Source organism: Bacillus rossius, chromosome 1 (assembly GCF_032445375.1).
Source record: "Bacillus rossius redtenbacheri isolate Brsri chromosome 1, Brsri_v3, whole genome shotgun sequence".
NCBI classification, from domain to species: domain Eukaryota; kingdom Metazoa; phylum Arthropoda; class Insecta; order Phasmatodea; family Bacillidae; genus Bacillus; species Bacillus rossius.
In genome coordinates, this window is record NC_086330.1 from 135,885,546 (window position 1) to 135,899,528 (window position 13,983).

A 13,983-nucleotide genomic window follows, 5' to 3' on the forward strand; every position below is an offset into this window, starting at 1 on the left:
GGAAAAATAGAGTAAAGATGTACGTTTCTTTTGACATTAAAATAATTTTCCAATTCATTCCCTTTTTTTATTACAACCGATCGGAGGTTGAAAAAAAAATAACCCTCGTAGTTGAGTGTTATTCAACACATTTATATTATGTCAAATATATTTTCCTACACAATTTTGGAACACATTAAATAAATTAGCCTTGCTATTTATGGAAACTAATACTTCAGAATATGCAATTTCGAATAACACAAGCATTTTTAGGAACAAATTAGTCGTGGTAAGTGAGGGATAGGTGTATTATGATTCGGGCAACCACATACAGCACACTTTGGCATTTTTACTTTTCAAATATTAAAATTTCTGCTACATACCATGCTAATCCAGTGCCAATATTGTCTGCAGTTATCTCCAACGTGATGTATGTGCGAAGAACAGGAAAAAAAAATGTCCACAGATGTGGCAGGACTGTATATTACTTAGGCCATGTATTAAAACAACATTGGTTGAAACAAAACTTTCCTTTTATATTCTTCCAAATGTCTTCAAGACTCCTATTTTATGACATAAACGTGATGTTAACTATGTTTAATTTTCATAAAACAAAGAAAATCAAAATGAAAACTATTCATTAAAAATATTTTGTAGTGCTGTCTTTTGGTACTTGATGTCCCTCAAAATATCTCATGTTAGTATTATAGGATACAAAACCTGTTAAGACAAAAAAAAAGCCATAGAATAGCACTTAATTTAAGTTAAGGGTAAAATAAATATAATATATTTTATGTCCGTTTATTTACAACAGTGACACAAATACCAAAAGATGAAAATGCAGACAGCATTTGACTTCACCAGACAATAACACCACAGAAATTACTGAAAAATAAAAGTTATTGTGTATAAATATACAAAAATATAGAAAATGATTGGATACAATAACATAATAATACATAACATAAACAAGCAGAAAGAGTTAAAGTCTTACATTTAGGCCTATGCAAATTATTCTTGAAAACGAATAGTAAGAAGGAAGTTGGAATCCCACAATTTTTTTTTTCACATGTAACAAAAAGGTAAATATGTAGTGGGAAATTAGACCAAAAAAACACAAAATAAAAGATTAATTAGGTTAACTCAGCTACAATAATGTCTGTACATAAAAAATATAAAATATTTAAAGAAAAATAAATTTGTTTTATACAGCTTACCTAACTAACCTTTCACTTAGTTTTTATTTACCTTATTTCTCAGATCAAACTACTCTACATACTGATGCAGAAATTTTCATGAATGGCAAAATACAATCCATTTTACAAAAAAAAAGTGCATTAAAAAAATTCTGTAATCGTGGAATAGTGATTAAATGAACTCATATCTACTAGTCAATTCACATGTTCTTGTTAATGGCAGCCAGGTACACTATTTTAGTTTAGCAATATTACCTCTGGAATCTGGAGCCATTATCTACGTTTTTTTATTTTGTTTTAGAGTCATAACGCCTGTTTCGTTACAGACATACAGCAAGCAAGCTAGCTGCTTCTATGTCGCATGGTGGTACACTGTTTGTGACTTTTGATTTATATGCCTTTGCCACTATCACGTTAAAATCTTTTAATGGCAATCACAAAGGAGTGTCCATGCTTTGTATTGTAATCCATGGTTGTTAATGTTTACTTATTTATCACTACTGTTACGTGACTACGTATGACCAAATGATTGTTGGTTTTCAAGTTGATAATGTCGCAAAAAGTCCATTATTAATTTGTCCACTACTGTTTTATGGGACAAAAGTGAAATAACTTTGAATACATACTTGTTACATGTTTAAAACAGTGTGTAGTTTATGTTTTTGATTATGCGGTACCATTAAAAGATTTGAACTGGGTATTTGTATTGCACAAATGACTTGACAACATTGAACGTTAGTAAATGACAAGCTCACAAAGTATGCTATGTCAAATATTTGTAACCATGTGAATATTCATTACTTCAAATTGTTAGTATTTGACACTGCATTGAATGTGACTAATAAATTATTCGTATTCAGAAATGATAATATTGCATAGGTCACTTACAATAATTCAAACTTGCAATATCATGAAGAAATAGTATGCATGATCACTGAATATGTATAAAATACTAAATATAAAAAACATTTTCAGGTTAAAACCAAAATATAGGTATAATTACAGAAACAAAACAAAAACTGTAAACTAAAAGCTGAACAAAAACCAGTATAAACAATTTTTGAAGTCATCCCGAGAAAAGATAACTAAAATTGAACTGTTGTAAACTACAATTGCAGTAAATTTTGCTAAATAAAAAAAATAAAATAAAAAAATCTAAGAGCAGAGTACAGGAGTTTACAAGCTGCCAAAAAGTATGACAGTTTTACAAAATTCAGTCAGTTTTATTGCACAATTGGTGTAGTATAGAAGGTACAAATATGTATATAAAAAAAGTCTCATTTAATGTCTGTACTATTATGAATATTTTTAATACCTCAATGATAGGTTTTCCTGAAACAAAAATTACTCTATGTACATGCTTATTTAGGGAAACAAAGTGCTTATTTAACTTTACCATGATTACTTACATCCACAGAATACATAGTAAGTTAAGAAGATTTTTACCTACTATCTTGCCTCTGGAGTCTTGGTTGGTACTACATGTGTTGGACAAGGATAAGTCAAAGATCACTAAGTTTTACAACTGTCGTATGGCTTTATATAAATATTTTTTAATCGTATATGCATGGGTTACTGTATTACTGTGTTTTATCGCATAATTGTCGCATCGTTATTTTAAGGCATCAAAATTTGGAGAAAAATAATTCATGCATAAATGTTGCATGATGTTGTTGGTCCCGCTGTTAGATTCCGAGCGCTGTGTGTAGGTAGTTTTCACGTATAAAATTATGTATTTCAAAGTTGAAACCTAATATTCATTAGGATATTATGGCTTATTTATTTAATTAACAGAAAATGAAACTGTATGATGTGTAAAATTTCTTTTAAAGACATTTTAAAATGTTATAACTTTTATCCGTTCGTCTTCGTCGCCGCTGTGTACCGTTTATATAAATATAGCCAGCGCTAGTCGGCATCATTCATGTTTGGTTATGTTGATTCATATAGAGCATGTACACGTAGTCAAATATCAACATTGATAGCTCGCCGATTGCATGCAAAGTGCGTACTCTGTCTAGAGCTGAGTTAACTAGATTTAATGGCCGGACTCTTTCGTGGTGTGTACTACAATGATAGTTATGCGAGTTTCGGCTCATGTTTGGGTCACAGTTTATGTTATTCTATTTAAAGTTGAACAAAATGTTTTTGTTGCATATTTGAATTTTTTGGTTTGTTTTTGTATACTCCTACTTTTTAAATAAATGTACTTTCCATTAATAAGTTTTGTTTTATGAATAACTTTACCTAACAAAGAGTGCTTGTTTTTTTTCACTACTTTTCAAACTTGATTTTAGTATAAAATATGTGATAAAACACAGTATTTAGATGACTAAGAAGTCTTATAAGAAAGTCAGAACTACTGCAATTAAAAAGAGTCCAGTAAAGATGAGTTAAGGGAGTTAACACATATTTTGTGTAAATACGGGTAAGCTAAACTTTTTGCTACCAGTAAGCTGTCTACCCCTTTCCCAACATGCAAACTACAGGTGGAGGGAAAAAAAAAAAAAAAAAAAAAAAATAAATATATGTGTGTGTGTGAAGAGACAGTCCTGAAGGTCACGTGTGCACCCTGAACGATCGAACCCGTGTCTGTCCAGGTCACGTCGAGTCCAGCCTGCCCAGAAGCAACACCGCAGAGCACCAACCCGCAGGACCTCCAGTAACCTATCTCCCTGCTCGATATCACTCTGGGATGCCGAGCTGGCGGTGGTCTTTGTAAATCAAGCTTCATATGATTATACAGGTCTTCTGTTTCGCAATGTGTAGACACAAGATTTAATGGTTTTATTTATAGCTCCATTTCATTTTAGAATGGAAGGTTTTGGTGTTACTAGTTCAATGTTCAAAAATTATATTTATTTTATGAAGATGGTGCCATTTTAAAATACAAAATTTTATTTACATACTACTGTTTTCAATAAAGTAGTGACATTTTGATTGTGGTAAAAACCATATTTTACTTGGAACAAAATAATCCACAAAAACCTTTTTTAATTTAAAGTATGTATCGGAAACCGTAAGTAAAAAAAAAATTAAGAAAGGTATTATCAATTAGTGAACATAATTAATTTTATGATCCTCATGGTCTTAATATTTTGTTAAGAACATTAAATAATAACATCAGTTATATCTTAAATATTTAAGAATTAAATTTTATTGATTTGAGTTATCTTGGCTAAATTCTATTTAATTTTACGAATTAACTGGTACTTCGGTGATGGATAGTGAACTAACTTACATTTTGGTGTTGTATGCTGTATTCACACACTTCAGTGTTAATTTAGTTTTAAACCATAAAATCTTATTTCTATCAATGCGGGTTACTACATGTAATACAAATAAAAATCCACGTGATACACACTTTTTATGGAATGTCAGACTTAACAAAGGTTGCAGCAAAATTAAAAAAAAAAAAGTTAAGCTGTATGACAAAAAAAAAATTTACATCCATTATTTGGTTATTAAATATAACCATTACTTGAGTTTGTATTTCCTGATAATCAGTTTTCGTTATAAGCGAGGTTTCACTATAAAAATGTTAAATGTATGTACCAAACTCAAGAAATTGTAGGTTTGTATCTTGATGGGGTATATCTGTGTGCATGTTGGTGTATCAAAATTAAATGTATGCGGCAGCAAAGCACATACCGCCTTAGATGAAAGACTATTTCAAACTCCTCTAATGTTAAAAATATTCCATCACAACCGACACTAATCAAAATTCGAAAATTTAAAATGACACAGATAGTTGTACCTAATAGCCTTTACATAACATCACACAAAATAATATAAGCATTTTAACTACAGAAGATTTTTACATTCAGCCACTTAGACAATAAAAAAAGTTTTCATTCATTGCGACTGACGATTCACTTATTCTTCTGCAGCATGATTTTGACAGCCGACCAAACGTCGTTCGCCAAAAGGAGCGGCTCTTCGAATGCTGCAAAGTGACCGCCTCTAGGCATGTCACTCACCTGGACCAGATTCTTGTACTTGTCTTTCAGGATGAACTCGGACTGATAGGCTAGCTCATTGGGGAACAGGGCACATGCGGTCGGAACCTCCACCGGTATTCTGCAAACAAAAACATTTCGTCGGATCAGCCAGATTTTATGGTGGATTATTACATGAGCTCTTTCTTATTCCACCACAAGCCAGTATGGGACATTTCAAACAATAATAATACTGAATATTCAATTTACATAAATAATAAAAGTGTTATGTGTGTGTGTGTGTATATATATTTTTTTTTGCACTGCAACGCCTGTGACTCAAAAGTAAGTTAATATATCTGTTATGTCTGTTACAGCATTTTCAGAATCCTATCAAATAGATTTCTGATCAAATATAGCACAATAATAAAATATGTATTAAGTAACAAAGGACTTTATCACCCCATTAAGTTACAATGTATCCGCTGAATGCTACTTGATAAAAGCTAGAGTTAACGGCGTAAAAAGTTAGGCAAACATTCAAGATTCAAAATTTTGCCTAATTGCATCATGGTCATTCACTATAAGTTCATTTTCTAAGTTTTTACAGCTGGGTAACACACACAGAATTGGTTCTATAATATAATTTTAAAATATTTCTTCACAAACCACTGCAATTAGTGAAAAACCAAAACCATTAATGGCAGGTGAAGCCAAGTGAGGTTCTCCGAAGCATACAAACTGCCCATAGTCTAGATCATCTGACGTGGCTCGGCACGAACCTCTCGAAGCCTAGAGAGTAGTGCGCCTTGTTGAAAGACTCGCTGTACAGCCTCATGGAGGTGGTGATGGAGCCGGTGACCCAGTAGATCATGATGTTGTCCAGCAGGTCGTCCAGCTGGTACTTGACGGTGAGACCCCCGTCCCGCCGCGACTGCCATGCCGGGTTGGTCCACGTTGAGAACTTCTCCAGGATGTAGGCGGCGAGGCCGGCTGGAGAGTCAGTGAGGCTGGTTCCTGCCGGAGGTAGCGGGGAAAGTTTCACTTATAAATTTAAGAAACAGACTTTTCAATGAAAAGTTCATGTATAGTGCTACATGAATATCGAAATTTTATTATTAGCCTGACAATTTTTTCAACCAATCTGCAAACAGGCTTTGCTTATTAGTTGTGATGGGAAAAAGCGGTGTTATTTTTATGCCAATTTCGTTTCAATAATCAGCAATTGCGGTGTTTTGTATTTTTATAGGAAAACATATTTTAAAATGATATTTTAAAAAAAGAAAATTTTTTACTACCGGTACTTACGACATTTTTTTCAAAAGTTTAAAGCACCGTACGGATGATCACAAATTTAGAACAAAATTTATTTGTGCACTCTTACGTTTATATTATTCTGATTACGAACAATTAAAAATTAAGAAATGAATGCTGTATGTACAAAAGTTTTGTTACAATAAAAGTGGTTAAACTTTAGTCATGTTAACGCTACACACTTCAGGTCTTGTTGAAATTAATCATTGTCAGAATTTCAGCATTTTCTGGTAACAGCCTGCGGCGCCGGTCACTTACTACGAGTGAATAATGTGAGAAGGACCTCTCACTGTCCACATTGCTTGTAGGCAGCCACAAAGCCTTCAAACAAACTGAAGCAAAATGTGGGTCTGTTTTCAGAGAGCACATAAGGGTTACCATGTCTATGTCCGAACAATATGGCCTTCCCAGCTCTTCCACAACTACATTCTTCATGGCATGGTATCCTTCTAAAATGTCTGCAGTTCCATTTGCTTGATGAAAGGAATGTTGTGCATATAACTTTGCAACATTTCATTGGAAGGAGTTTGCTGAGTTATTTTTCTAGGATTCAGTAATGAACTCATGCTTGAAAAATTTTTTCCTGCTGGATCTTTTTTCTTTAAATCCTGTAACTTTGTATGTGCCTTCACATCTGCTGCTTTCAGAAGGGATACTTGTTCCGCCTTAAGCATAAGTGAAAGACTCTTCAATAAACGGACAATACATTCACCAAACTGCTCAACTTGCCCTACACTTAACAGCTGCATTTTGCTCACCAAATCAAGTTTACAGGTTAATATGTGTGATGTTGTGTAAGCAGAACCTTCCAGGAATGTGATTAGTTCAGACAGTTGTCTGCAGTGGACTGAAACAAATTCAGCTTCAATCTTTATTTGAACCACCTCTGCAGCAGTGCGGTCCTTTAACCAGCTTATGCCACTGTTCTCCGATTCCAAGCTGCCATCAATGTTTTCAAAATATTCCACTATGTTATCAAAGTACTCAGAAATGTAAGTGACAGAATGGAACCAAGAATTCTATCTTGTCAAAACTGGTTCATGAAAAGCCCTGACTTTGCCACTGGATGTTCCATATTTTCTGACAAGAATACCAAGTAGAGGTTTCTTCTCCTTCTGCTGTTAAGAAATGCCTTCTTAACCTTAGAAACTGCCTTGTTAAGAAGCGGCAGTGTACTTTGGAAGGTGTTGCCTACTAAATGCAACTTATGTGCCCAACACTGCACATAAACAGCTTCTACCAACAATCCACTCAGTGTGCTGAAACACTTGTTCATGTAAGGAGCAGAATCACTTACTATGGCTTTCACTGAATTGTAATCAATGTTGTACTTGTTCAATGTGTCCAGAACTGCTTTAGAACATATTGCATGGTTTGCTGCATCAAGAACAATGGATGCCACTAACTTTGTGTTTTGGCTACTAGCAGGTTCTAATTTTTTGAAAAGGATGTTGAAAACACATGCCCCTCCTTTATCGGTAGTTTCATCACATAGCAGACATATATTGACCCCTTCAAATTCATCTTTTAACTGTGCTTCCACTTTCTCCCCCAGTTTTGGAACATATGTTCTCCTAAGGGAACTGGCTGTAGGAAGATCTCCCCCACCCTTTACATTTTTATTAATCCAACCACGTAATTGGGTGTTGTCTAATTTCTGGAGTGGTATGTTGGCAGATATAAAAGCCTCGGTTGTATCCAAAATAAATGTCTCTCTGTCCTCTCCTACTTTTTCCCCGACTTTTACGACTTCTTCTAGTGTTGCAAGACGTTTGCTGCCACTGCTTGTGCCCTCTGCACCTAACCTCACTTTCATATGATGCTTACTAGCAACATGTTTGACAACAGTGTCCCTTCTCTTTTAATCAACTCGGAAATTGCACCATTTGCAGAACAAAATGTTGTTGGAAACGTACAGCTCTTCCAATTTAAATTCCGTTGCCCGTGATAAGCAAGATGCTTTAATTTTGGCATCGCTATATTGGGCCTAGCAGTAAATAAGTCGAAACCTACAAGGATTCTTGTTTTACTTAAACTGCCTGCCCGTGTAAACTTTTGCAAAAGTATAGAATATTAATGAACATGGCAAATTAACTAGGTATCCCGAAAGATAACACACATCATGCGTTGTTTTGCTAACGAAAAATTGGTACGTTGGTACGTGTACTATCACTGTGCTCGCTGCTAGCGCATTCAATTGTCTTCCGTTGCAATCTGGCGTCAACGCAAACACACGAATATCGAGTTCAGAATTCGGGATGGCGTAATAAATGTTTACAAAAACATTATATAACATTTTTTCGGTACCAGGTATTCAAAAAGAACTATTTAAGCAGCGGAGTAAAGCAATGAAAACTTTAATCAACGGAAAAATTATGTTGTATTCTATTGTGAAGCGAAGGGGAAGGAGTAAGGACTGCTGTGTGTAAATATGGAGGCTGCCGGCTGAATAAGTACTGCAATGAGTAATTTTCTGAATTGATAGGCGTAATGTTTCTGGCAAATGGAAGACGCTAAAAGACAGCTAAGGTGTTTTAAAATAAGTGGTATTTCCAACCTAATGTGTGAACATCGTATTTTGTGACATCACGCACATAATCTTTTATAAAGTCGTAAATAATTCATATTTTAACTTTTTTTTCCGGAGATTTTCAGAATTTTGCGTTTTATAGATATAATTTTTTTTTTTTTTTCACGAAAATTGGCGGAAAAATCGTTACACCATATTTTCCCATCTCTACTGATTAGGTATGCTCTGACTGGCTGGCAAAAATGAATAGTCAAAGGAAACTAGACAAAAAAAATAATACACACACTGGATGTGGCAAAAACCAAACCTGAAAGTCTGTTAGTTTTCCAATTGAAAAAATGAATGAAAGTAACAAAAAAACTTAACGGCATGAGGTTATTTCAGAGACAATGGAACAGCAGACGTAGTGTGGGCAATGCCCTCACATTGACAAGTCTGGGGAGGGGGGAGGGGTAGAAGAACAATTTTAGACTCCTTCCCTTGCAAAGTTTTTCTCTTAAAAAAATTGTATGAAATAATAATGTGTAAATCATTGTAATTTAAAATACATGAGCCGAATATCTGCCTTGTTTCGAGCAAGATCAGAGAATTTGGAGAGTTCTAAAAGTAGGGGAGAGTCTCCTCCTTGGGAGTGATACTGGCGATACCTGTGCGATCAGCGAGAGCAAGGTGAAGAGGGCAAATAGCCCTTGGTGAGCAAACTGAATCTATCGGGTGGCAATACCTGCAGGTGAAGACCTGGCGAGCCAGTTGGGTGCGACGAGGGATAGTTGAGGACTGTGCTTTGGCGCGGCATGGATGAGTGTGCAAAGGAAGCGGTCAGAGGCAGCCAGAAGTATGAGCCACTGTCGATCCAAGCTCCCATGAAAAGTATTAATGTTTCAATGATCAGTGTAAGACTAATTGTTGTGGACAGAAATCTTGAGTGGAGTAATTAAATTTATAGTGTAGACATTAGTAATACATAAAACTGTAATAATTAATTGGACTATCCCTTACGAACACAGTAGTTCTCCCCACATAAATCGTAACAATGCCTACTATTACCATGAAGTTTATGACAGCTTTCTAATTACTAAACATAATTTTAAACCTTACCTGCAGTGTCTGGCTTAGTTGCCTGGAGATGCATGTAACCCATTTCTTTGATCAAGTTTGCCAGTATAGAACCAACAGGATACATTCGCTTGACGTGTTCCTCCTTCACAACAAGCGTGGGCCATAAGCTGCCAAGAAACCACTTCAAGTTGCTGATTGGAGCTCCGGAGAAACACATGTTTAAATGTATTCCCAACACACTGTGTACAGAAAACAAAAATTAAGATGAAATGCATGTACTTCAAAGAATTTTTGAATGAAAGCTGTAAAATAAAAATAGTATAGTGATGCAGCAAATATAAGTTAAAGTGCTAGTTTGAAATCATGAATGATTTAGATCAAATAATTTTAAATTAAAACTGATGCAAGCCTTCAATCTTAAATATCAGTTAAGATGTGTAATTTGAGTACTTGAATGTCCACTAATAATTTCACAGATGTATACAAAAAAAACCAGCAGAAAATAAAAATCACTATGCAAGTTCTACAAAAAGTCAAAATATTCATATAAATAACTTCAAAAAGTATTCACACTCATAGTTTCTACACACTTTCAATAAGTCATAGCCTACACAATTACTTTCAAGAATAGTATCTATGTTATGCAACAAAACAAAAATTTCAATCAGTCTACTCACTCATCTTTGAAAAGATTAGCCATAATGGTGGCAATTATGCTCCCCCAATCACCTCCTTGAACATAGAACTTATCAAAGCTGAGTTTCTTCATGAGGTTTTTCATGACGACCGCCACCTGGGACGCTCCCAGGCCCGGCTTGGACGCGGCATCGGAGAAGCCGTAGCCCGGCAGGGAAGGTGCCACAACCTCAAACACGAAGTCCACCCCCGTGCGAGGGGTGGTCAGCAGAGGGATGAGCCCGTAGAACTCCCTGACGGAGCCGGGCCAGCCGTGCAGCAGCAGCAGCGGCAGCACCCGGGTGCCGGTCGGCACGCTCTTGGGCTTCGCGTGGATGAAATGCAGGTCCAGGCCGTCCACGTACGTCTTGAACTGCGGGAGGCTGTTGAGGAGTGCCTCCCTCTCCCGCCAGTTGTACTTGTCGTGCCAGTGCCGCACCACCTCCTGCAGGTACTCCGAGTTGAAGCCGTACTCGAACCCGACCCCTTCCAGAGGAGGGGCCAAGTCAGGTAGGAGTTCCAGCCGGTCGTTCAAGTCATCCAGCAACTGGAAACAAGTCAAATTACCACTACAACCTGAAGAAATACTTCAGAACCGTGGAAAAGTATGATCGCATGTGCACGTAAAATGAACATATCGGACAGGCTTTGAACAGGCTGATTCAGTATCCTTTTGCACCTTCTGCACATTGCTGTTTTCATCTGATCTCCCATTGGAATAAATAATAAAATTTCTGAGAGATTGAAGAATCTCCACTAACAAAATAATACATATACTCTAGGGAAAGTCTGGGCTAGTATTCCATCTTTTAATTTGTCAGAACCTACATTTGGTGAAACAAGACCTCAAGCAGTCACTCAATTTGTGTAGAGACATTGTTGAAAAAAGAGCAGCAGTTGAGACTAGGGTTCGTTGAGGCCGGAAAAAAACAAGGAAAAAATTGGGAAAAAAACACGAAAACTTGGTTTTTTTCATCAGTACACAAATTTTATGGAAAAATTGGAAAAATTTGAAAAAATAAAAATTTACATAAATAAATAGATAGATAGATAGATAGATAGATAGATAGATAGATAGATAGATAGATAGATAGATAGATAGATACATACATACTTGCCAACTTTTACGATTTTTTCGTAAAATTTACGAAAAACATACGTCTTTACGATTTTACGAATCTTATAAATTTTTTACGAATTTTTCCAGTTTTTGTTGACACTTCTGATATCGATTGTTGCGACCTATTTTGTTCCAAGTCGATCGATAAATCGAACGCTTGATCGTTTACTAATCGTTTTTGGTTGGTTACGCCGCCATGTTGTGTCTTTGATATCGTTTTGTCTATTGTTGATCGTCTGTTCGTAAGCGTTTAGGGTGGTTTTTATTTGGCATGGATTGATTGCATAGCATCTGCAATGGGCGGTGGCGTAAAAAAACATTATTGGCAGTGTTTTCGTAAAGATTATTCGGAAGAATTCTCGTTCATTTTGAAGTCGGACAAAGGTCAGAAATATGCATTCTGCAGTGTGTGTAGGTGCGATATTAGTATTTCTCATGGCGGAAGAAGTGACATATTACTTCATGTTAAATCTAATAAGCATGCAGGCAACGTTCAAAATTCCGAAAACAGCCAAAAAATCAGCACGTTCTTCACAAACAGTTCAAGCGAAGATAGCGTCACACGTGCCAAGTGTTTGTTTACGTATTTTTTGATTGAACACAACGTTCCATTAAGTGCAGCAGACCACGCGGGCCCTTTATTCCGGAAAATGTTTCCGAAATCAGAAGAAGCACAAAAGTATGCGTGTGGCCGGACCAAAACAACTGCAATTGTTGAAGAAATGGCGAAAGATTCAATGGACGACGTCGTTAAACATCTGCAAACAGGTCCGTTCTCTTTGTCAACTGATGGTACAAACGATACAGACTCCAAATTGTACCCGATTGTTGTGACGTATTTTGATAAAAATATTGAAAACATTGTGTCTTCTGTACTTTCACTGCCAGATTTGCAGGGCGATTCTACCGGACTAAATATTGGAAATTTAATCATAAACGAACTTGAACGTTTCAATATTCCTTTAAAAAACATGATTGCTTTTTCGGCAGACAATGCGGCAGTTATGATGGGTAAGAAAAATGGTGTAGTTGCGGTTTTAAAAAATCGACAAGAAAACCTTTTTGTGATGGGTTGCCTTTGTCACCGCATTAATTTAGCTGCCGAGAAGGGTACTGACAATTTGCCACTGAATGTTGAAGAGGCTTTGACCGACATTTTTTATTACCTTGAAAAGAGTGGTAAGCGGAAAGATTGCCTTAAAAAATTCCAAAACTTGCATGGTTGTGAAACCAGAAAAATTTTAAAACATGTCTGTACGAGATGGTTATCCCTGGGAAAAAGTTTGACAAGATTAGTAGAGCAGTGGGACCCTTTATTAAGTTTTTTCAAAGACCAAGTAAAATGTGTGAAACCATCATGTTCTGTGGGGATAAGTTCATTCACAATACCAAAACAGCCAGCTTCAGATCATTCAGTTCAGCCATTAGTTTCAAAGTCATCTAAATCCTCACAACAGGGCTTTTCCCTAAAAAGGAAACACTCAGAAAGTGAAGATAAGATAATTACCAAAAAAACTGGTACTTCACATAATGAAGGTAAAAGTACATTTCCTTCAGTTAGATCAGAAATCAAAAGTCTCTCGTAAACATTACCAGTGGCAGTTTAAGTCGTGAAGAAAAACTGTTCATGTTTTTATCATCATCTGTGAACAAAGCATTTTGCTTGTTTTTACTTAATGTAATTCCCACATTTGATAAATTTAACACCATTTTGCAGTCTTCACATCCACAGATTCATATTTTGGGAGAATTAATTTGTTTTTTGTATAAAGATTTATTACTTCGATTTGTCAAACCAGTTGCATTTAAAAATTCATCTTTGTTTGATATAAAGTATCATCATGCTGATAATCAGAGGCAAGACAGTGAGTTGATAGTTGGTACAGCAACATCAGAGTTTGTTAATACATTGAATGACAAAGATAAGAAACTATTTTTTTCGTCTGTCAGAAGTTATTTTGCAGCTTCTTGTGATTACATTTTAAACAAATTTCCCATTAAAGATGAACTTATTAGCAAAGCAAGAGTAGCATCGGTGGAGAATGTAGAAAATACCAGTTTTTGTGATGTCAAGTTTTTCGTAGACTTATTTCCATTTTTGCTACCAGTAGATGAGAACGAAACCAGAGAATCAGCCTTGGATTCTCTTCAAAGCCAGTTTACCAGTCTGCA

General features: G+C 35.7%; 2 protein-coding genes across 3 annotated transcripts in view; one reads left to right on the top strand and one right to left on the bottom strand.

Moving 5' to 3' along the window:
• LOC134546186 (uncharacterized) overlaps positions 1–4,127 on the top strand; it is a 31,018-nt gene extending 26,891 nt beyond the window's left edge. Inside the window, exon 3 of the transcript XR_010079092.1 lies at positions 3,776–4,127. The gene's annotated coding sequence lies outside the window, so the exon portion shown is untranslated. The remainder of the gene's footprint in view (positions 1–3,775) is intronic.
• LOC134546189 (juvenile hormone epoxide hydrolase 1-like) overlaps positions 495–13,983 on the bottom strand; it is a 54,415-nt gene continuing 40,926 nt past the window's right edge. For both annotated transcript variants that reach the window (XM_063388783.1, XM_063388784.1), the window contains exons 3-6: positions 10,694–11,238; positions 10,056–10,255; positions 5,896–6,130; positions 495–5,255 (exon numbers count right to left, since the gene is read on the bottom strand). In XM_063388783.1, coding sequence (XP_063244853.1) covers positions 5,048–5,255; positions 5,896–6,130; positions 10,056–10,255; positions 10,694–11,238 — 1,188 coding nt within the window. In that variant the 3' untranslated portion in view covers positions 495–5,047. The remainder of the gene's footprint in view (positions 5,256–5,895; positions 6,131–10,055; positions 10,256–10,693; positions 11,239–13,983) is intronic.